Source organism: Rhipicephalus sanguineus, chromosome 4, assembly GCF_013339695.2.
Source record: "Rhipicephalus sanguineus isolate Rsan-2018 chromosome 4, BIME_Rsan_1.4, whole genome shotgun sequence".
Taxonomy (NCBI): domain Eukaryota; kingdom Metazoa; phylum Arthropoda; class Arachnida; order Ixodida; family Ixodidae; genus Rhipicephalus; species Rhipicephalus sanguineus.
In genome coordinates this window covers 126,733,130-126,755,614 of record NC_051179.1, presented here as the reverse complement: position 1 = coordinate 126,755,614, position 22,485 = coordinate 126,733,130, and the positions used below count along the sequence as shown (strand labels likewise).

The 22,485-nt window shown below is 46.2% G+C and overlaps 2 protein-coding genes and 1 long non-coding RNA gene across 6 annotated transcripts in view; 1 reads left to right on the top strand and 2 right to left on the bottom strand.

Annotated features, from left to right (window-relative positions):
* LOC119390650 (gastrula zinc finger protein XlCGF57.1-like) overlaps positions 1–22,485 on the bottom strand; it is a 504,324-nt gene that overhangs the window by 231,487 nt on the left and 250,352 nt on the right. The gene's annotated exons all lie outside the window — the stretch shown is intronic.
* Positions 1–22,485, top strand: part of LOC125758199 (uncharacterized) — a 94,128-nt gene that overhangs the window by 36,456 nt on the left and 35,187 nt on the right. The gene's annotated exons all lie outside the window — the stretch shown is intronic.
* Positions 1,526–22,485, bottom strand: part of LOC119390647 (gastrula zinc finger protein XlCGF57.1) — a 389,923-nt gene continuing 368,963 nt past the window's right edge. Inside the window, exon 4 of the mRNA XM_049415094.1 lies at positions 1,526–3,010. Coding sequence (XP_049271051.1) covers positions 1,740–3,010 — 1,271 coding nt within the window. The 3' untranslated portion in view covers positions 1,526–1,739. The remainder of the gene's footprint in view (positions 3,011–22,485) is intronic.

The window sequence follows — 22,485 nt, the reverse complement described above, 5'->3', positions numbered from 1 at the left end:
TGCAAGGTCTGTGGCGTTCATTTTGAGAGTGACAACATTGTAAAGCACTATCGTCGTGTCGTTGCGGGACAAGAAGTTTTGATCTCACGTGGAAAGTGGGAACTCGCGCCCGATGCCGTGCCGCGCTTGTTCCCAGCACTTCCGCCCCACATTTCAAAACTAAAATGTTCGGGACCACCGCATAAATCCCCCCGAAAACGCACGGCCTCCCGCGAAAGCCCAGTGTCCAGTTTGGAGGAGCCGCCAGAAATAGAACAGTAGAACGAAAAGCAGGCGATTACCTATATACGCTATCAAGACTGAGAGTTGCATCACACTGACATTCGATCAGTTGTCAGCTGTCGCTATGCCTTCAAAGCAGTGGATTTTCGAGAGATTTTACGACGAGGTATCGAACAAGATGTGCGGAAGATTTTACACTCGCCGGCTCAGGAACGGACTGCTCAGCGCAAAAATTTGACACGGTACACATAGAAAAGATCAAGACCCAGCGCTGGTCCTCGTCTTTTCTATGTGTACCGTGTCAAATTTTTTGCGCTGAGCAGTTTATTAACGGCATACCAACTAGCCCAATCCCACACTTTGCTTCGGGAACGGAGACTTACATGTGCAAAAGATTAATGTAGTTGACGAGCAGTTTAACTGCGTTGTGAACGGCTACAGCACGCACCGCAAACGGCTGTCGTACAATATAAGTGCTGCGGACATGGAACATCTGCTGGGTAAAGTTGAAAAACTGAAGTTGTGCGAAGGAGTCAATACTGACTACTCTTCTAGCGACAGAGTACGCGCGAATAACTGCTCGGTGCTCACATCACGGCCGATCTGTTCGAATTGTTTAAGGCACCGTAGAAGGATGCGACATAGAAGGATGCGACGTAGAAAGATGCGACGCCGAAAATACAACTATCCGCTGAAAAATTGCTCAGAGGCGACATCTATTCGATGCAATCGCACACTGAGGTTTCATTTACACAGTTCTCGTAAAATTTTTCAATTTTGGGTCAGTATATCTTTAACCGTCGCGAAAACGTGTCTTGTAAACATTGCGAAGCATTGTGGTGTTTTTCGAGAAAGTGTTTTTCAATAAATTGTAGACAACATGAGTACTGTTCTGCTAGAACGTTTTTGTATCTCGAGTAAGTACGCTTCCTTGTACACTATAAAGGCTTTCACAAACGTGTTGGGTTGTTCTTGGTCTAGATAAAACGGCAGCGGCTGAAATTGTGGTGGTAGTTATAAAATTTACGCTGAAAACCCTCATTCGCTTAGACACTCCTATGCTTGGAAGTTAAGCGCAATGTAGACAGCTGAAATATAGACCGAACATCGATTCTTAGCCAATCAATGAACAACGCACGCAGGCCAATTCACACAGACAACCTTATGCATATCCACCCAAGTAGTCCGCAAATGAGATGCGCGAACGTCGAATGAATGAATGATAAATGCTTCAGTTTGCCACTAGTACAATAAGAAAGTTGCCGCGCTGTTGCCGCGAGCAACTGCGCGGTGGACTGCAGCGTTATGCCGTGGCAGCAGACGACGCGCCGATAGTGGCGCAAGACGGGACTGCAGCGCCGCTAGTTCTCGCGACCGCCGTTCGGACCACCCTCCTCCGCTGGCGGAGATACGGAGCTTTGAAACTGAGTTTGTTCTAGTAACGTTGCTGCAGTGAACACAAGAAAAAGGACACTCTGCTGTGTGAGTACTCATGTGCTGAACAAGGTAGCATTCCATCAGAAACGATTCATTTCAGTGGACACAGGAAAAGGGAGCTGTTTGGTGTGAGAGCGGATATGTCTCACGAGGTTGAATTTCTGCACAAAGGATGCACCACAGTGGGCACAGGAGAAGGGACGCTCTCCTGTGTGGATGCGCACGTGGTTAACAAGGTGGGCTTTTATCCCGAACGATGCACTGCAGTGGACACAGAAAAAGGGACGCTCTCCTGTGTGCATACGGATGTGTCTCACGAGGTGGCATTTCTGCAAAAAGGATGCATCGCAATGGACACAGGAAAATGGACGCTCTCCTGTGTGAGAGCGCATGTGCTCAGTGAGTTTGTCTTTACGCGAAAAGGATGCATCGCAGTCGGCACAGGAAAAGGGACGCTCTCCTGTGTGAGTACGCATGTGGCCTTTGAGAGAGTCTTTCCGCGAAAAAGATGCATTGCAGAGGACACAGGAAAACGGGCGCTCTCCTGTGTGTGTGCGCATGTGCTCATTGAGGGTGCGTTTCCGTGAAAAGGATGCATTGCAGTGGATACACGAAAAGGGTCGCTCTCCTGTGTGAGTGCGCATGTGATCATTGAGTTTGTCTTTCCGTGGAAAGGATGCATTGCAGAGGACACAGGAAAAGGGACGCTCTCCTGTGTGAGTGCGCATGTGGTCATTGAGAAAGGCTTTCCGCGAAAAGGATGCATTGCACTGGACACAGGAAAAGGGACGCTCTCCTGTGTGAGTGCGCATGTGCTCATTGAGGGTGCCTTTCCGTGAAAAGGATCCATTGCAGTGGACACAGGAAAAGGGACGCTCTCCAGTGTGAATGCGCATATGCTCAACAAGGTGGGTTTCCATCACAAACGATGCATTGCAGTGGACACAGGAAAAGGGACGCTCCTTTGTGTGAGTGCGCATGTGGTCATTGAGGGAGACTTTCCGCGAAAAAGATGCATTGCAGTGCTCACAGGAGAAGGGACGCTCTCCAGTGTGAATGCGCATGTGGTCATTGAGGGTGCATTTCCGTGAAAAGGATGCATTGCAGTGGACACAGGAAAAAGGGCGCTCTCCTGTGTGGGTGCGCACATGAGCCAAGAGCTTGGAATTGTGAACAAAAGCAGCTGGACACAAGCGGCACTGGAAGGTGGGCTTGTCCATACGTTTCCGAAGGTCTCTGTTCATTGTCGACTTCTTCAGTGTCACACAGATGCCCTCTTGGCAGGAATGCCGTTGACCTTGTACAGACGCCAGTGAAGAAGACTGCTCCAGTGACTCAACAAACAAGGAACCTGCAAAGCCATCGAAAGCACACTAAGGCAATGCAGATTATGTGCCATGAAGAACTGGATTGCAACAAGAGACAATACACTATGGTCGGTCCAAATGTAAGTGAAGTAGATGATCACCTGGTCTGAACCAAACCAAAGCTACTCTTATTGCAACAGCGCACTGACCCAGCACATTTCACGGAAATTGACATCTTGCTGCACATGAAAGCTATGGTTAATACATGTGAACAGCAGGTGCCAAAAACAGAATTTGATTTACATGCCATTCCGGTGCTATATCTTGTGGAGATAGGTTTGCACTAGGCTTACCTACGAGCGCGACCGTGCAGGGACGCGACGTTCTCCACTGCCGCTGCGTGCGACGACGCTGCGGCCGGGTTCGTCGTTTTCTCCGACACGGCGCAGAAACCACGCAAGCAGCGCGTCAACCTCTCATGCTAGCCTGGGAGCATCTGACGCGGGCAAGCCCGCGCCAGACAGAAGCGAGCTCAAGGGGGAAGGGGGTTGTCACTGGCGGCCAATGAGGAGAGGCGTTGCGCAGTGACGTAAGCTAGCTTGGTGGCGTGAGCATGTGAGCATGTCGAGGCATGTCCGGACGCGTGCCCGCGCGCCGGGAGGCTGACGCATGGCTTGCACCAGACAAAGAGGCCTGGCGCTGCCGCCGCGGTCGCCATACCGCCGATTAACGGCGGTTCCCGGCGCTCGAGCCGCGCGGGGCCAACACGCGCGCTAGCTGGGCAACGAGGCTCCAAAGGGAAGGGCGCGCTCGATTCCCACAATCTAGAGTGAAAGATCTTTGTACGTGCAATAATAAACACTAAGCCATAGAAATACGAATAAAACACTGCAGAGCAAAAGACCCACTTCATGTTCCAACACATGAACCATAAAAATAAAATATAAGTAAAAGAAGTTAGAATGATATGAAGAAAACAAATAAAAATAAACATTTGTAAGAATTACAGTGGCATCACATTTTTGGTGGTGAGAGATTCAGGTACAGTAATATGCACAACAAAATTAACTCTTGATATTTCTGTCACAGTTTACACATTTCCCACTAATGTCTCTATACTGCGTCAACGAAAGCATAATGATACCAGGAAATACAGTCACTGATTCACCAGATAGTGGTTAAGTTTACAGATCATTATTTACATCTTCCAGTGTAAAATCCATGTACCACAACCCAACATTGCGGTAACTTATCTAGAAAACTCTTTTTCTCAGAACAGACACATAAAAACGAGAATATGCATTAATAAACAGCTATTGTGAACCTGTCCATTGACAGCAAGCACAATTTCTTCACTTTGATGATTGAAATTTAGAGATTGCAATGAAATCCATGATTTGATTCCCAATTTCAACCGACTAAGATGGCAGAAAGTTTGTAATAGTCTATTTTATATATTTCACCAATCTGAAGTAGCAGTCCAGACATGGCCAATCCACCATCACAATCCCAAGCTAAAAATGGATTAGGCCACAACATAAGTGTAAAATGGTAAATGATCTTAAAGAACAGGCCATTGCAATGCCCTTCTGGTAATATCCAAAGCATGCCATTTTTAGGTTACTAATTAGGACGAATAGAACCATCTACAACAGCACAAAGACGATTCGTAACCGAGCAGAAGCGACAGAGTACACCCAAACATACTTTTACCTTTGGTATCAGTCAGGCTTGGACGCTGGAAAGCCCTTGATCAACTACATTTGTGAGTAACATTGACCGACTACTTCTTCAGCAACTAATTTGACAAAACTAGTTACCTCTTTCCTAAAGACAAGCTCTACGTATACATAGGGCAATACCAACAGGCGCACTTTAATTTAGCAGGAAATATAGAACTGAACAGCTGCGGTAGTACGATGCAGCAGCATATGCGATACGAATGTCCAGCGAACCAAACCAATGCACTCAGTACCTTTTTACTCATTTTAGCATACTATATGTGGGTAGACTACGGTAGAATCTCGATGATGCTAATCTTGTGGAGTTACGAAATTCGTATCACTGAAAAATATGTCAAACTAGCATAGCTCGGCACACTCACTCATGAGTGCACTCACTCACACTCATTTGAACGTTGTGAGTGTGGGTATGAGTGAGTGCTCATAAGTGTGAGTGGACGTGAGTGTGAACGTGAGTGAGCACTCATGAGTGTGAGTAGGCGTGAGTGTGAACGTGAGTGAGTACTCATGAGTGTGAGTAGATGTGAATGTGAACATGAGTGAGCACTCATGAGGGTGAGTAGGCGTGAGTATGAACGCGAGTGAGTACTCATGAGTGTGAGTAGTTGTGAGTATGAACGTGAGTGAGTGCTCATGAGTGTGAGTGGACGTGAGTGTGAACGTGAGTGAGCACTCATGAGTGTGAGTAGTCGTGAGTATGAACGTGAGTGAGTGCTCATGAGTGTGAGTGGGCGTGAGTGTGAACGTGAGTGAGCATTCATGAGGGTGAGTTGGCGTGAGCGTGAACGTGAGTGAGTACTCATGAGTGTGAGTAGATGTGTGTATGAACGTGTGTGAGTACTCATGAGTGTGAGTAGGTATGAGTATGAACGTGAGTGAGTGCTTATGAGTGTGAGTGGACGTGAGTGAGTACTCATGAGTGCGAGTTGGAATGAGTATGAACGTAAGTGCTCATGAGTGTGAGTGGACGTGAGTGTTAACGTCAGTGAGCGCTCATGAGGGTGAGTAGGCGTGAGTATGTACGTGAGTGAGTGCTCATGAGTGTGAGTAGTCGTGAGTATGAACGTGAGTGAGCACTCATGAGTGTGAGTAGGTATAAATATGAACGTGAGTGAGTGCTCATGAGTGTGAGTAGGCGTATGAAAGTGAGTACTCGTGAGTGTGAGTGGACGTGAACGTGAGTAAGCACTCATGAGTGTGAGTAGGCGTGAGTGTGAACGTGAGTGAGTACTCATGAGTGTGAGTAGACGTGAGTATGAACGGGAGTGAGTACCAATGAGTGCGAGTAGTGTGAGTAGGCGTGAGTATGAGCGTGAGTGAGTACTCTTGAGTGTGAGTAGAAGGGAGCTGTATGTGAGTAAGTATAGACGAGAGTGAGTGGACCTGAGAATGAACGTGAGTATCGACTGTATGTTGCCATGAGTATAACGTGAGTGATTACCGATGACTGTGAGTAGACGTGAGTGTGAACGTGGGTGAGCTCTCATGAAAGTGAATAGACGTGAGTATGAATGTGAGTATCGACGAAGGTAAGAGGACGCGACTATGAACGTGAGTGACTACCGATGAGTGTGAGTTGGCGTGAGTATAACAGTGACTGAGTGCTCGTGAGCGTGAGTAGACCTATGAACGTGAGTGAGTACTGTTACAAAGCAAATGCGAGGGTCCTGGGCCAGCTGTCTCCAAACGAGTTTTCCTGCTTCTTGGACTCCCCCCCCCCCCCCAGTTCGGAGAACGGATTAGACACCTACACCTGCTGTCTTTCCCTGAACTGAGCGCTTCGGTGGGGAGCTGGCTGCTACACGCGGGACCCCTCCGTGGGTCGCGTATTTGCATCGAGTGTGCTTTTGGCTAAGGCTGGTGCCTTTGTTCGTAAAAGGATTACCAGTTCCCCGAGGTGGCATTGTCTCCCCCCCCCCCTTCCGAACTGGTCGGACGTGAAGAGTGAGAGGGCAATGGTCTCTGGAGTGCCATCCTGGGGGCGGTGACCTATGTGCCGAAGAGACGGACCCTCCAAAGGCATGCACGTTTGTGATTGGACATTTGCCGCATAAGGAGCTATTGTTGTGCAGCTCCAAAGGCATGCACGTTTGTGATTGGACATTTGCCGCATAAGGAGTTTCCCTGTCTTTGTATTGAAGCGTATTTAAGGAGCAGCAGAGCGTCTGCTCGGGACGGATCGATCGGACTAGATGTCGTTCTGACGATCCTGTCCTCTGTGATGTTGTAAATAAACCTCTGTTAAGTTTCCTCAACGTCGGTCTCTCTGCCTCGGCTTCCTGCTGTTCCGGACGTCCCTGGGCCTGCGGTACGACTGTCGCCGCTCAGCCCCACGCTACCCCCTGGGTCCACATCGGACAACGTCCCCGCTCGTAACGACTGGTTGCAGCGGTGGGATGGATCCGAATACTCGGTCGTAACAGTACCAGTGAGTGCGAGTAGGCGATAGTGAACGTGAGTGAGTACTGCTTTGTGTGAGTAGGCATAGTATGAACGTGAGTGGGTACTCATGAGTGTTAGTAGAAGTGAGTACGAACGTGAGTGAGTGCTGATGAGTGTGAGTATACATGAGTATGAACATGAGTGAGTGCCGGTGAATGTGTGTATCGACGGCTGTGAGTGGAAATGAGAATGAACGTGAGCCCCGATGAGTGTGAATATAAAAGAGTATGCAAGTGAGTGAGCACTAATGAGGGTGAGTGGAGTGAGTATGAAAGTGAGTGTGTACCTAAATGTGCGAGTAGAGTGAGTATGAAAGTGAGAGCCGATGAATTAGAGTAGACGATAGTATGAAGATGAGTGATTACCGATATGTGTGAGTATACGCGAGTGTGAACATGAGTTCTGGGAGAGTGATAATTGAGTGTGAACACGACCTGTGAGCGTGAGTAGATATGGATATAAGCGCGAATGTATGGCTGTGAGTATGACTGTAATTGAGTATGACTGTATCAAAATGAGTTAGCGCCATTAGTGGGAGTAGACCTTATTATGGACGTATCGGTTAGTGTGGGTAGGTAAATAAAACTGAGTAATTGAGGAACCATGGTGTGTGCTTTTGAGTGGTAGTCGGCATGACTTTGAATGTAAGTACTCAGGAGTGAGAGTTGAGGTTAGTATGAAGGTAAGTTAAAAGCACCAAGGAATGTGTGTCAGGGGTCGGCAAAGTTTATGGCACAGACTCACTCGTTCACTCAAAAGATATGCTGCTTCTTATGGGCTCACTTGGTCTCAAACTCGCTAAAACACTATTCAGCCAAGCTCACTCACATTCAGGCTAAAGAGAGGTTTCCTCAGCCGGATTCACGTGGACTTAGAAGCATCAGATTTTTCTCCAAGTGAACGCACGCGGACTCCACCCTAACAATATTGAGAACTGCCAGGCTCGCTGGGACTCAACGTCACCAGTTCGTCCCAAACGGTCTCACTCAACGACTACAAAACAGATCAACGACCATAGCTCGGCACACTCACTCATGAGTGCACTCACTCACACTCACTCACACTCATTTGAACGTTGTGAGTGTGAGTATGAGTGAGTACTCATGAGTGTGAGTGGACGTGAGTGTGAACGTGAGTGAGCACTCATGAGTGTGAGTATGAACGTGAGTGAGTGCCTATGAGTGCGAGTAGGCGTGAGTATGAACGTGAATGGGTGTGTCTATGAGTGTGAGTAGGCGTGAGTATGAACGTGAGTGAGTGCCTATGAGTGTGAGTAGGCGTGAGTATGAACGTGAGTGAGTGCCTATGAGTCTGAGTGGGTGTGAGTATGAACGTGAGAGCCTATGAGTGTGAGTAGGCGTGAGTATGAACGTGAGTGAGTGTCTATGAGTGTGAGTCGGCGTGAGTATGAACGTGAGTGAATGCTTATAAGTGTGAGTGGGCGTGAGTATGAACGTGAGTGAGTGCCTATGAGTGTGAGTGGGCGTGAGTATGAACGTGAGTGAGTGCCTATGAGTGTGAGTAGGCGTGAGTATGAACGTGAGTGAGTGTCTATGAGTGTGAGTCGGCGTGAGTATGGACGTGAGTGAATGCTTATGAGTGTGAGTGGGCGTGAGTATGAACGTGAGTGAGAGCCTATGAGTGTGAGTCGGCGTGAGTATGGACGTGAGTGAATGCTTATGAGTGTGAGTGGGCGTGAGTATGAACGTGAGTGAGAGCCTATGAGTGTGAGTAAGCGTGAGTATGAACGTGAGTGAGTGTCTATGAGTCTGAGTAGGCGCGAGTATGAACGTGAGTGAGAGCCTATGAGTGTGAGCAGGCGTGAGTATGAACGTGAGTGAGTGTTTATGAGTGTGAGTAGGCGTGAGTATGAACGTGAGTGAATGCTTATGAGTGAGTGGGCGTGAGTATGAACGTGAGTGAGTGCCTATGAGTGTGAGTAGGCGTGAGTATGAACGTGAGTGAGTGCCTATGAGTGTGAGTAGGCGTGAGTATGAACGTGAGTGAGTGCGAAGGCTGAAAATATTGGGGTGAGTGAGTGTGAGTGAGTATTCCATTACAGTGCCGACCTATGCAAACTAGTATACCCAGTTGCCTAGGCACTGCCTAGTATGCCTGACACGTGACAAAAAAAAAAAAAACCTTGTGCACGTTTTTGTTTATTGTTCCTTAGGGCTGCAGGAATATGACAGAAAAAATACAGTTGCAACTCGGCATGTATAATGGACTACTTATCTCTTTATGACATGTTCATAGAACACCAGATATATCAACCTAAGTATAAGGACAGATATTTACGATTTCAATAAACAGCACATAAGTGTGTTGAAATATCTGCTATTTCATTGAATCACGTATTTAAGATTGTTGCCTAATTAAGTTAATTGAAGCTACCGCAGGCGTCTGGTGAAACGGGTGAACTAGTGTGCATGCGGTTTTTTGCTGACAGACACACCTTTCAAATTGTTCGCTGCATTGGAGAGTGTGGCAACCGGTATGCCGGCGGACAATCGGGGTAGTAAAGAATGTCAGGCCCTCTCCATCATCGTCCAAGCAATCACTATAAGTCAGAAGTGCGGTGTTGCTGCTGGTATGGGATGCCACAGTAAAAAAAAGTAGCTATCCTAACATTCTTAAGAAATAATCAGATGTTTTCGCCACAGAGAAAAGTGTGTTTAGTAAAAGCACTGCTTGCTCTCAAACAATTTTTGAATTTAAATAGCTGATTACTTTTTCAAAGCTAGTCACACTCAACTGCAGCACGACTACTGACTCCATGTAAAGTTGTGCGGGTGCTCTCTTTCAGAAAACAAACTCACAAGACTTCTGTTTTAACCAATGCATAGTGGTGACTGCTGCATGAGGTGTTGCTGGTTCCTCCCAACACAAGCAAGATGGTGCAAAACAGAAAATGTGCCAACCAGGAACAAAGCTGTCACAGTACTGGTGCACGTGGCATTAATATTCTGGTGTTTCACGACAATGTGCTGTTTGTACCCCACTGGCACGTTTTATGGCTTTGCAGTGTGAGGTGTGCAGCTTTGACACGGCTCAAATGGCCTGATTACACATGCGCTGCTCATTCATGCGTGTGGGTGTGCGAGGTTTCTTCAGTAAACATTTAGTTTTCAAGTCGAGCGTTTGTGCTGTCTGGTTGCTCTTTGCTGTCTTTATTCTTTTCGCTGGTTTCTTCTTCAGAATAAATTCACAAGACTTCTCTTTAACCAAATCATAATGGTGACTTCTGCATGAGGTGCTGCTAGTTTCCTCGAATATAACGCATGCAAGACGGTGCAAAACAGAAAAAAATGTGCCAGCCTTGAACAAAGGTGTCAAAGTACTGGCTGTTGCTTCACTTCCACGAAGGCTACGCCAGTGGTATAAATGCGCCGAGTTATTCTACTTTGCAAACCTTTGGGAGCCATACGTAGAAGCTACAAATGCTAGTGAAATTGTGTAATGTACAGATTTATGCACGATTGCACACTGAATCTGAATATCACAGGGAGCTTCCCACAGCATCACTTCTACCTTGAGAAAGGCCGAAGTAATGGCACACTTTACATAGGGTGGTGATAACTGTTATCTGGCATGGAGCACAAGTTATCTTGCTTGTAGCCTCCGGGTTTGTACAAGGCTGTTTTTACTGTGTCACAGAATGTCGAAGGCCACATACTTGAGTAACGTTAGAGCAGTTTCTGTCATTTATAGCATGGATGTAGAAGCTTCAACTAAATGTAGCACAATGGAGCAATTGTAGCAGCATTCCCATCACTGCACTCCATTTGAGGAAACAGTTCCCACGCCCATCTCCTGCATTTCTGCTGCTTGTCCCGGAACTGTCCTTTTCTGCTGCCAAGTGACCTAATGTTGCCCATTAGCAACATTAGGTAGCACTGACCGCCGCGATTGGTCCTCTGCACTAGAATATTGCCCCTTGGCCCTGGGGCGATGTGAATGATGCTGTGCAGTTGTTGCACCTGTCGTATATTTGTTTGACTCGCAAATGCCTCCTACTGTGCTTACCCACTGTGGCGCCTGCGAGCAGTTGACACAATTGACTTGTGGAGGAACTCTGCCTCGGTCAATGGCCGCATTCCGATGAAGTAATCACTGACGTAGTGTTATGCTGCCGATTTGGAGCAGTAACGACGACGGGCTACGCCACCCCTCTGAGCGGCGAAGAAGGTTAGCGAGGCACAGTTAGAAACCGACACCAGCTGAAGTGGTTGTTATATCCTGAACAGCTTATTAATGCATTTATTCCAAAATTCTTGCAGCAGCATGGTCACATCTGCCAAGTACGCAGTTATACCTGAATCACAAATATCGGGCCGCGGTTACAGTCGATCCCCGATATATGAAACTCGATTTTTTTTAATTACTGGCTATATCAAACTGTTGAGAAATCCCCCTGAACATCCCATACAGAAGTACAGGGCTGGTCCACACATATATTGAACACCTGCTCAGTGAAACATCCGATATATGAACGCTGTGCCGCACCGAAACCTGCAGTTTTCTTTACAAATATTGATCACTTTTCAGCTGCATTCCAACAAGTTTTAATCTCTCTCTTTCGTGCAGGTGATAGAAAGGAAGTGTCGTTGCATTGCGTTGCTTTATGGTTGCGCAGCGCTTTCGAGTGCACTTGCTTGTCGATGTCTGTAGGTTGTAACGCATGGCCATAATCTTTTTCAGAGGCCAATAGCTGAGGGCACTAAGATGAGATGAAAACACAGTGACTCGGCGACCGCGTCAGAATGCTTGCATTCCCTGCCTTGTCTGTTCACGCACGATGGCATACGAGCCCCAAAAGCATGGCGTTCGAGATCTGCAACTTAGCGTATTTCGGTTAACAAGCACTGCTCTCGGAGGCTATGCTCTTGCTATGCTCTGCAGTAACTGCTGCTAAAAAGCCACAACTGCCATCACCAAGATATACAACCAATGCAATGGAGGGGACTTGATCCGTTGCAGTTTTTGTGCAGCATTATCTCTTGCAACATTGCTGACTCATGTACATCTCGCTTGGTTTTTGATTAATCCCGAGTAGGCAATCGAATTAATTATTGACCCACTTTTAGCGATAAAAATGATGACTGGTGCTTGAAATGATGTCAAGCAAAGCATTGTCATGAACGGTTTCCTTGTAGACTTTGGTGCCAGGTGGCGACATTGGGTGTGTCATGACTGCTGACGAGCAACGTCATTGGTGCAGATGATGATGTAGCTGTTTCTGACTGCATCAATGTCGAAATCATGGCTGATGTTGCCAGTGCCACAGAAGTAAACCCGAGTGGTGATGAAAATGTCAATGCCACCGGTAAACAACCTTCTACCACACCACAGAGCTTGCATCGATGTACAGCGTCATTCACCGCTGTTGTGGCAAAATGGAAGGTGCTGAATTTGCTTATTTGTAAAGCTTCAATGATACTAAGGGATGTCTTGATGAATTGAATGGCATACAAGAAGCAAGAGAAGTTTATGGACTATCTTCATGCAAAATAAATTGCAATAACAACAAAATAAGAAGTTGTCGCCTTGTTCTCTAGCACAGTGTGAACGAAACAGCCCGTTAGCGCTTGTTACAATTTCCGAAAAACCGTCTCAAGCTCTGTGATGCATAATTATAAGCCTTAAATATGCATATTTTGAACTATTTAAAATTATCAATGTATCCGGGATCAACTGTATTTACTTCCCTTTAAAGGAAAAGTAAACAGGCTTCAAAAAAATCTAACTGTAAGCACCCTTTGGTGCTGTCGTATACCCTGAAAACTAAAATCGACAAGAAATTTTACGTCACTCAACCAGACACATTATTAGCAAAACAGGAAAACACAGAAAAAACTCCCAGCTGCTGCTGGGCAGCGCACGATGAATCCAGTGGGCACCCTTAATTGGTGAAGCACACTGTGATATCAATGTAGGGGTCTGGAAGAGCCCGGCACAAAAAGACAGCTTCTGGCCAGGTACTGCAACTACCTCTCAGACAATCTGGCAGAGTTCAGTGGACCCTGATCTCAAATTACGTATCCTGTCCAGTCTATCACAATGTGACTCAACCCTGCTGGTCCGTCTGTGGCTTGGAGTGGCCTTCTCAAATGCCTATTCATTTGTTATTGGAATGGCTGAGAGCCCATCATGTGAAGTCTGCAGGTGCAGCGAAACAGTCGCACAGCTTCTCTGTGAGTGCACCCGCATCAACTCCGAAAGAGCAGCCCTCTCAGCCACACTAGATCAGCTGGACAACCACCCTCTCACGAACTGTTGGCAGAAAATGTAGTACTTGGACAGTGCTATGGTCATGACTTGTGTTTTTTTTTTTTTTTTGTCGCCTGCTGTCTTCACAAACCCTTGTATTCTTTCATTCTTTTACATCCCCTTTCCCTTTGCAAAGTACTGGGTAGCAAACTAGAGGCTTCCTCTAGTTAACCTCCCCGTCTTTCCTTTATCTATCTTTGGTCATGGATAATTTTGATCACTTGGGCGTGACTGGTGTGACACCATATAGGCTTCACCCAGTAGGGTGACAACCACACGGCAAGGGCGAGCGCGGCAGTCGGAATGGAGCCCGTTGGATTGGAACACCTAATTACAAAATTTAGTTACGCTCAAGTGTCACCGGTACATATTCTTAGTTTTTTTTTATGCTGTACCGCGATATATATATATATATATATATATATATATATATATATATATATATATATATATATATATATATATATATATATATATACATATATATATATATATTTGTGCTATAGCACATTGGGCATCGTTATAACACTGAATACAGATACACACTGTACATTGTTTTTGTTGGTTTGCCAATTATAGAATGCAATTTCCGGCGTGTCCTAGAAGCACACGTCCCATGGAAATGACTGTCTATGTAATACAATTAAATTCAGGGTAGACAATAGGTCCAAAGTTGTGTTCAGCTATGACCACAATGAACAATGCATGCAGTCCCTCTGTGATTATTACTATAGCAATTACATGGACACTCGAAACGCATTTTCGTTATCACCGTCAGCGTTCACATAAAGTCCGAATCGATAACATCGTGCCACATGTTGTGTGTTCAATGGACGAGTGAAAGCGTGCGAGGGCTGCCTACGGTCGCTGCTCAAGCAGACATTAAACGTGCCGGCCATCCCCATTGTGTGAAGGCGCACGAAGTAGGGCCACCGAGAGGGGGAGGTGAGTTGTGCTCAGGCAGCAACTGGAAACTTTCGTAAAAAATTACCGACGATTACGATACTGCCTAATGCGAATTCTGAGCGTAGCTTCGTGTTGGGGCAAGGCCAACTGTGCTTGAAGTTTTGGCTTTTCGCAAGGTATCGACTACGCCATAAATCATAAGTTTTGTGATGTAGGACAGCATCCACTACACCATTATTCTACTTTCTGCGAATAAGCGAGGTAGCCGCTACACATCTGTACGATATGTGCACTTTGTTGGCGCTGCTGATGACGATCAAGAATTATGGCTCAGGACTTTACAGTGGGTGGGAAGTTTTGAAGCACACACTTATTGCACAATTAACATTGTATGATGAATGGTCGTTATTTCACTCTTCTGCCACGCTATATTACATACGTTAACATCATTTTTGAGTGCCATGACGCCTATATAGGGTCTTTTTGCAAGTGAGTCTCAAGCATCAGCGTGGCTCTGTGGTAGAATACTAGACTGCCAAGCAGAAGGCCCGAGTTCAAATCCCATGCTATCCTGTGTATTTGTTTCTCATTCTATTTCTCATGTCTATCGGTTACTTTTCCATGTCTATCGGTTGCTTTTTCATGTCTATCGGCTACGCTGACAGCGGTGCCACTCAATGCAGGAACGGGCGCCTAGGAGCTGCGCTCTAAAGGGTATGGTTGCATGCACCATTTCAACAAAAATCAGTAGACGGCCCATACCTTTGTACAGTTTGTACGTGCTGCACCGTCACCACTTACTTTGCGTGGAGGAGACAGATAGCACAAAAGTCGCTTCACTCGCTGAAGAAACCGTATCGCCTTCAGAGGTTTCACCACCACTTCATCAGTTAACATGGCTGCTTTACCGTCTCCTCCGACAGTGCCGACGCAGTTCACTCATACACAGCATAGCACAGGAGCTCGATCATGGTAATGCCCAAAGTCACGGTCCGGATATCGGGAGGAGGGGGGAGACATTCCAACCGTGATTGAGTGAAACAGACATGATGTTATGTTGGGACGTATCGCATAACAGTAAAAAACCCACCACCTTGGCATTGCCGCAGCTGAACAGCCCCTTCCATGCTTACCAGGATGCAGGGGCTATGGCTTCCCGCAAGACACTGCCCCACCTGCGTATGCAGCCATTTACGTAGATAGAAAACTTGCCCACACGCAACTTGACACTGAGTTTTGCAGAAGTTAAACGATGCGCTGCATAGATGAACTGAGATGAATGACACAAGAACATGAGAACGAACAAGGACCTTGAACACTAACAACTTTTATTCAATCGCATTCGCTCGTCAAATATATGTACACAGGTAATGAAAGGTGACGTGTGCAATGACACAAGAAAGAGCAAAGAATCAACACGAAAGTGTGACGCAACAGCTTCAGTGAGCACGTGCCTTCAAGACATCAAGCAATTTATCGTAGTGTTCCAAACCAGTGGTTTAAGAACTTAAACGGTGTCTGAATCTACCGCAACCGATGGTGCGCTTACACAACCGCGGCCCCTTATCTCATTCATGACAAAGGCTTCAATCACTTCTCTGTTTTTTCTGCTGTTTCCCACATGTGCTAGCTTCAGATATGTAGACAATTTGCTTATCTGTTTCAGTTATGACCAATTTAATGCTATAAGAATAAATGCCGAGGAAGTGTTGGATCTATTTTGCGAGGCGCACAAAGGTTTGGAATTCACGACTGAACTGCCGGATAATGAGAAGCTACAGTTCTTAGATTTGTACTTGCTATCTTCGAGACACTGCACGTGCTGGGAATACAAAACCAGGTCTAAGAAGGGACTTTTGCCCTAAGAATGCGGACACTCAAAGGTGTTCAAGAGAGGGATAGTAACTTCGTGTGTAGGGCAGGCAATCAAAAAATCTAGTGAGCACAAGAAAGATAGCGCACTTCCTATGCAGGTCAAGAAACTTCTGAAATGTGGATACCCAAAGACGCTAATTATCTCAGTCTGCTAAAAACAGCTTTCGGATATTTGTGGCAAAGCATCATCATCATCAGCCTGTCTACGCCCACTGCAGGGCAAAGGCCTCTCCCATGTTCCGCCAATCAACCCGGTCCTGTGCTTTCTGCTGCCACTATACCTACAAACTTCTTAATCTCATCTACCCACCTAATTTTCTTTCTCCCCCTCATGCGTTTGCCATCTCTTGGAATCCATTTAGTTACCCTTAATGACCACTGGTTATCCTGCCGACGTGCTACGTGCCTGGCCCATATCCATTTCTTCTTCTTGATTTCAACTATGACACCTTAACCCCCGTTTGTTCCCTGACCCACTCTGCTCTCTTCCTGTCTCTTAAGGTTACACCTGTCATTTGCCTTTCCATCGCTCGCTGCGTTGTCCTCAATTTAAGTTGAACCCTCTTTTTAAGTCTCCAGGTTTCTGCTCCGTAGGTAAGTACCGGTAAGATGCAGCTGTTATATAGCTTCCTCTTGAGGGATAGTGGTAGATTGCCCTTCATGATTTGATAATGCTTGCCGAATGAGCCCCAAGCCATCCTTATTCTTCTAGTTATTTCACTCTCATGGTTCAGCTCCGCGGTTACTACCTGTCCTAAGTAGACGTACTCCTTTACAACTTCCAGTGTCTCGCCAGTTGCCACCTATCGCAAAACGCTGTTCTCTGCCAAGATTGTTCCACATTACTTTAGTTTTATGCATATTAATTTTCAGACCTACTCTTCTACTTTCCGTATCCAGTTCAGTAATCATGAGCTGTAATTCGTCTCCCGCGTTACTCATCAATGCAATGTCATCAGCGAATCGCAGGTTACTGAGATACTCTCCATTAACTCTTATCCCTAACTCTTCCCAATCTAGGGCCCTGAAAACCTCCTGTAAACACGCGGTGAATAACATTGGAGAGATCGTGTCTCCCTGCCGTACGCCCTTCTTTATTGGGATTCTGTCGCTTTCTTTATGGAGGACTATAGTGGCTGTGGATCCGCTGTAGATGTCTTCCATTATGTTTATATAGGCTTCGTCGATGCCTTGATTCCGCAGTGCCTGCAGGACTGCTGATGTCTCCACCGAATCAAATGTCTTCTCGTAATCTATGAAGGCTATGTATAGGGGTTGGTTGTATTCCGCACATTTCTCTATCACCTGATTGATAGTATAAATATGGTCTATTGTTGAGAATCCTGTACGAAATCCTGCCTCGTCCCTTGGTTGATTGAACTCTAATGTCGTATTAATTCTGTTAGCAATTACTTTTGTAAATAGCTTGTAGACAACGAGCAGTAAGCTTATGGGCCTGTAATTTTTCAGGTCCTTGACGTCCCCTTTCTTATGGATCAAGATGATGTTGGCATTCTTCCAAGATTCTGGTATCCTCCCCGTCGAGAGGCACTTCGTATACAGGGTGGCCAGTTTCTCTAACATAATCTCTCCACCGTCTTTCAACAGGTCTGATGTTACCTGATCCTCACCAGCTGCTTTGCCTCTTTGCATTTCCTTTAGGGCTTTCTTTACTTCTCCTGTCAATACTGGTGGGATGTCAGATTCCTCTGCGCTATTACTCCTTCTTATGTTATCATCCTGAATGCCTCGGCTGCTGTACAGATCTCTGTAGAACTCTTCCGCTACCTCAACTTAAAGTCACTGGAACGGTAAAAGTACCGCGACCATCCTGCGCGCCGCCATATTTGGTCCAGCGCGGCCGAAGCGGCGGCAGTACGGTGCTGATTTCACGTGGAGTAACGCATGTTTTACGCATTGCGTGCGCTTTTGCAGCCCCGAATGAAGCATATCGTTGTTCTCTGACTGATTAGGAAAGAAATAGCGGCAGTTTTCACTTGCCTACATGCGCACGCACGCGTACTAACGCGATAAAGAAATGCGAACTGCGCAGCGTTTACGCGCTCGGCTGTCTGCATTTATTAAATGCGAAGCATTTCTTAGCGAATTTCTGCGACTTTGTACGTATCTATCTATCTATCTATCTATCTATCTATCTATCTATCTATCTATCTATCTATCTATCTATCTATCTATCTATCTATCTCTATCTGTCTGTCTATCTATCTATCTATCTATCTATCTATCTATCTATCTATCTATCTATCTATCTATCTATCTATCTGTCTAGCCGCCCCCGACTTTGTGCTGTCCTGGCTGCTTAGTTAATGGAATGTACACCAAATTTGGATGACTGTATGACGAATATAAATTACAGGTGATAACATGAAAATATTGACATGCATGCCATGCTTATGGTGCGCTCGCGGCCGCTTCGATAGCTTGATGCACAACAAAATTGGTAAGGCGTACGTGACAAGAGTGTATGACGAACGTAAGTGACTGGTTATAACGTGCAAATCATGAGAGACATGCCATGTAAAACATGATTTACATGACATGGTCTCGGGGCGCTCGCAGTCGTTTAATGAAATGCATATATACCAAAATTTTTATGACGAGCTATTTCTGTATGACGAACGTTAGTGATAGGTGGTAACATGAAAATCATGACTTCCATGTCATGTACGGCATGACTTACTTGCCACGCTCATGCTGCGATGGCGGGCGGTTCGCTAGCTTGAAATGTACCCAAATTGGTATAGCGTGAGGTGACTGTATGACGAACACGAATGACAAGTGGTAACGTGAAAACCATGACTTTTGTGTCTGTATGGCATGACTTGGATGGCACGCTATGCTCGCGGCCATTTCGTTAGCTTGATATATACCAAGATTGGTATTGCGCGCCCTGACTGTATGACGAACATGAATGACAGGTGGTAGCATGAAAATGATAACATGCACGACATTTACGGCACCATTTGCATTACACTGTCTTGGCGCGCTTCCGGTCGTTTTGTTAACTGGATGTATAGAAAATTTGGTATGGCTTGACATGGGTGCGTGACGAACATAAATTGACGAACAGGTCATGCGTTGTATATACCAGAATATACGTACGTTTCATTCGCGTTGTGACTCAACATGCATGCATGTCAAACATGCATTGCATAGTGAACTTGATCTTACATGACATGCGTACCATTATTTTCGTGTTACCGCACGGTATTTATGTTTGTCATACAGTCACGTCACGCAATACCGATTTTGGTGCATATCAAACAAACGAACCGGCCGCGAGAGCATCATGAGCATGGCATGTAAATCATGCCTTACATGACATGCATACCATTATTTTCATGTTACCGCAGGGTATTTATGTTCGTCATACAGTCACGTCACGCAATACCGATTTTGGTGCATATCAAGCAAGCGAACCGGTCGCGAGAGCGTCAGCCATTATTTTCATGCTACCACCTGTTATTTGTGTTCGTCATACGTCAGGCAGTACCAATCTGTAGGAGTCCGTTTTCATGGCGCACTGATTATTATATGTGAGCCAAAAGGCGTCAATTTTACGCCAAACATAATAAAGAGCCGCCCGGCAATGTTATTCTGCATGAACCTCCTGCGACAACCACGCGAAACAAGCTGCACTAGTGCAGGGTAGGCGCCAGGGGCGTAGCCAGAAATTTTTTTTTTTTTTTTTTGGGGGGGGGGGGGTTCAACCATACTTTATATATCTTCGTGCGTGCGTTTGTATGTGTGCGTGTATATATACGCAAGCAAAACTGAAAAATTTCGGGGGGGGGGGGGGGTTGAACCCCCCAACCCCCCCCCCCCCCCTTGGCTACGCCCCTGGTAGGCGCAAACAATCCCCGAAACAACATTTGCGAATTCTCAATGAAGCGCTTACCTCACAAAGGCAGGTATCAGTCGTGGGAACAAATTTTTCCCGCCTTATTCTGTGCAGCCACACAGCCCGTCGTTTGGCATCCTTTTTCCCGCTGAGAATGGCAAAGAGGGCCTTGCCCGTTTCCCGCCGGTTGCTGCACCCAAAAGCGCAGCACCCGGGCATTCTTCGATGCCTCGATGGGCTTTCGATGAAGTCTCAAAACGATACGGGATGTCGTAATGTTCCTGCACGCTTTCCTGAGCCTATAAAAACAATCGCCCTCCAAAGCGCCGTGCGTCTGCGGCCGGGAGACACTAGCGAGGCGAGCGAGCTGGACCATTTATGTGGCGAAGCCACCGAAAGGGCGCGGCGGCGAAGAGAAAAGGAACGCGGTACTTTTCCCGTTCCAGTGACTTTACCTCAACTATTCTATCCATATTGTTTGTGACCTTGCCTTCCTTCTCCCTTATGTCCCTTCCTTGTGGCAAAGCAAAAAGAGACAAAGAAGACAGCAAGGAATACAAAAAGATGGCTGTCATTCCATACATACATGGGGTATGATATGGGCTTAAAATACAGGGGAAAGAACGGGGTGAAAGTAATTTTTTCAGCTCCGTACAAACTGCGCAGACTGTGCAAGAAAGCAAATGATGAGCAGGTGTCGCGGAAAAAATGAGAGCTAAAGCATAAGTATAAATATTGAGAGCGGGCACCGCGACAAAGCGTCAGCATCTTGGTGTTGCCGACCCGACCTATATGTGACACTGTAGTCATACTCTTGCAAACGCAGTACCCAACGGCCAAGGCGTCCCGACAAATTCTTGAGAGACGATAACCAACACAGAGCATGATGGTCAGTGACGATTGTGAAATGCCGGCCGTATAAATAAGGGCGAAACTTTTGTACGGACCACAATATTCTGAAATCCCTCCTACATGTGGCAAGACATACGTCGGCCAAACAAGCCAATGCCTTAACAAAAGGCTGCAACAGCATGGAAATTTGGTAGGTAAGCTGACGATTTCTGGCAACTTAGCAGGACACTGTTCTAACTGTAAGTGCACACCATGTTTTCAGAAGACAGAAAAGCTAGCACATGTTGGAAATAACAGAAAAAAGAGAGAAGTGATTTAATTGTTTTTCATGAATGAGATAACGGGCCGCAATTGTGTAAGCGCACCATCGGTTGCGCTAGAATCGGACACCGTTTAAGTTTTTAAACCACTGGTTTGGAACACTTCGATGAATTGCTTGATGTCTTGAAGGCACGTGCTCACTGAAGCTGTTGCGTCACACTTACGTGTTGATTCTTTGCTCTTTCTTGTGTCATTGCACACGTCACCTTTCATTATCTGTCTATATATATTTGACGAGCGAATGCGATTGAATAAAAGTTGTTAGTGTGCAAGGTCCTTGTCCGTTTTCGTATTCTTGTGTCATTCATCTCAGTTCATCTATGCAGCGCATCGTTTAACTTCTGCAAAACTCAGTGTCAAGTTGCGTGTGGGCAAGTTTTCTATCTACGTAAATGGCTGCATACGCAGGTGGGGCAGTGTCTTGTGGGAAGCCATAGCCCCTGCATCCTGATAAGCACGGAATGGGACTGTTCAGCTGCGGCAATGCCAAGGTGGTGGGTTTTTTACTGTTATGCGATAGGTCCCAACATAACATCATGTCTGTTTCACTGAATCACGGGTGGAATGTCTCCCCCCTCCTCCCGATATCCGGACCGTGACTTTGGGCATTACCATGATCGAGCTGCTGTGCCATGCTGCATATGAGTGAACTGTGTCGGCACTGTCGGAGGAGACAGTGAAGCAGCCATGTTAACTGATTAAGTGGTGGTGACACCTCTGAAGGAGATACGGTCTCTCAGCGAGTGAAGCGACTTTCGTGCTATCTGTCTCTTCCATGCAAAGTAAGCAGTGAGAGTGCAGCACGTACAAACGGTACAAAGGTATGAGCAGTCTACTGATTTTCGCTCAGATGGTGCGCGCAACCATGCCCTTTTAGAGCAAAAACTGTGTCAGTTTTCACTTAGTGAGAGTCTATGGTACAGACGCATAGACATGTACCGCGAAAAGCCAATACTGTCTGTTCTGTCGCTATGTCAGTCGTCGCATATCCCAGACCGTGCAATAGTTCCGAAATGCCGCTTGGCATACACCTTGACGATGCACTATCGTACGAGAAAGCCAGAATCTTTTCCACACTTTGGTAAAGAAAAAGGCTTTGTGGTGGGTACTTTAGGCAATATTTGCGGTGCCACTGTATGTATTTCTGTACTGGTGGTGATGGCGCACATCAGGACATGCTAATTTGGACTTGATGGTTAATGCATACAGTCGAAACCATCAATAACGAAATCACTGAGGATGCAATTTT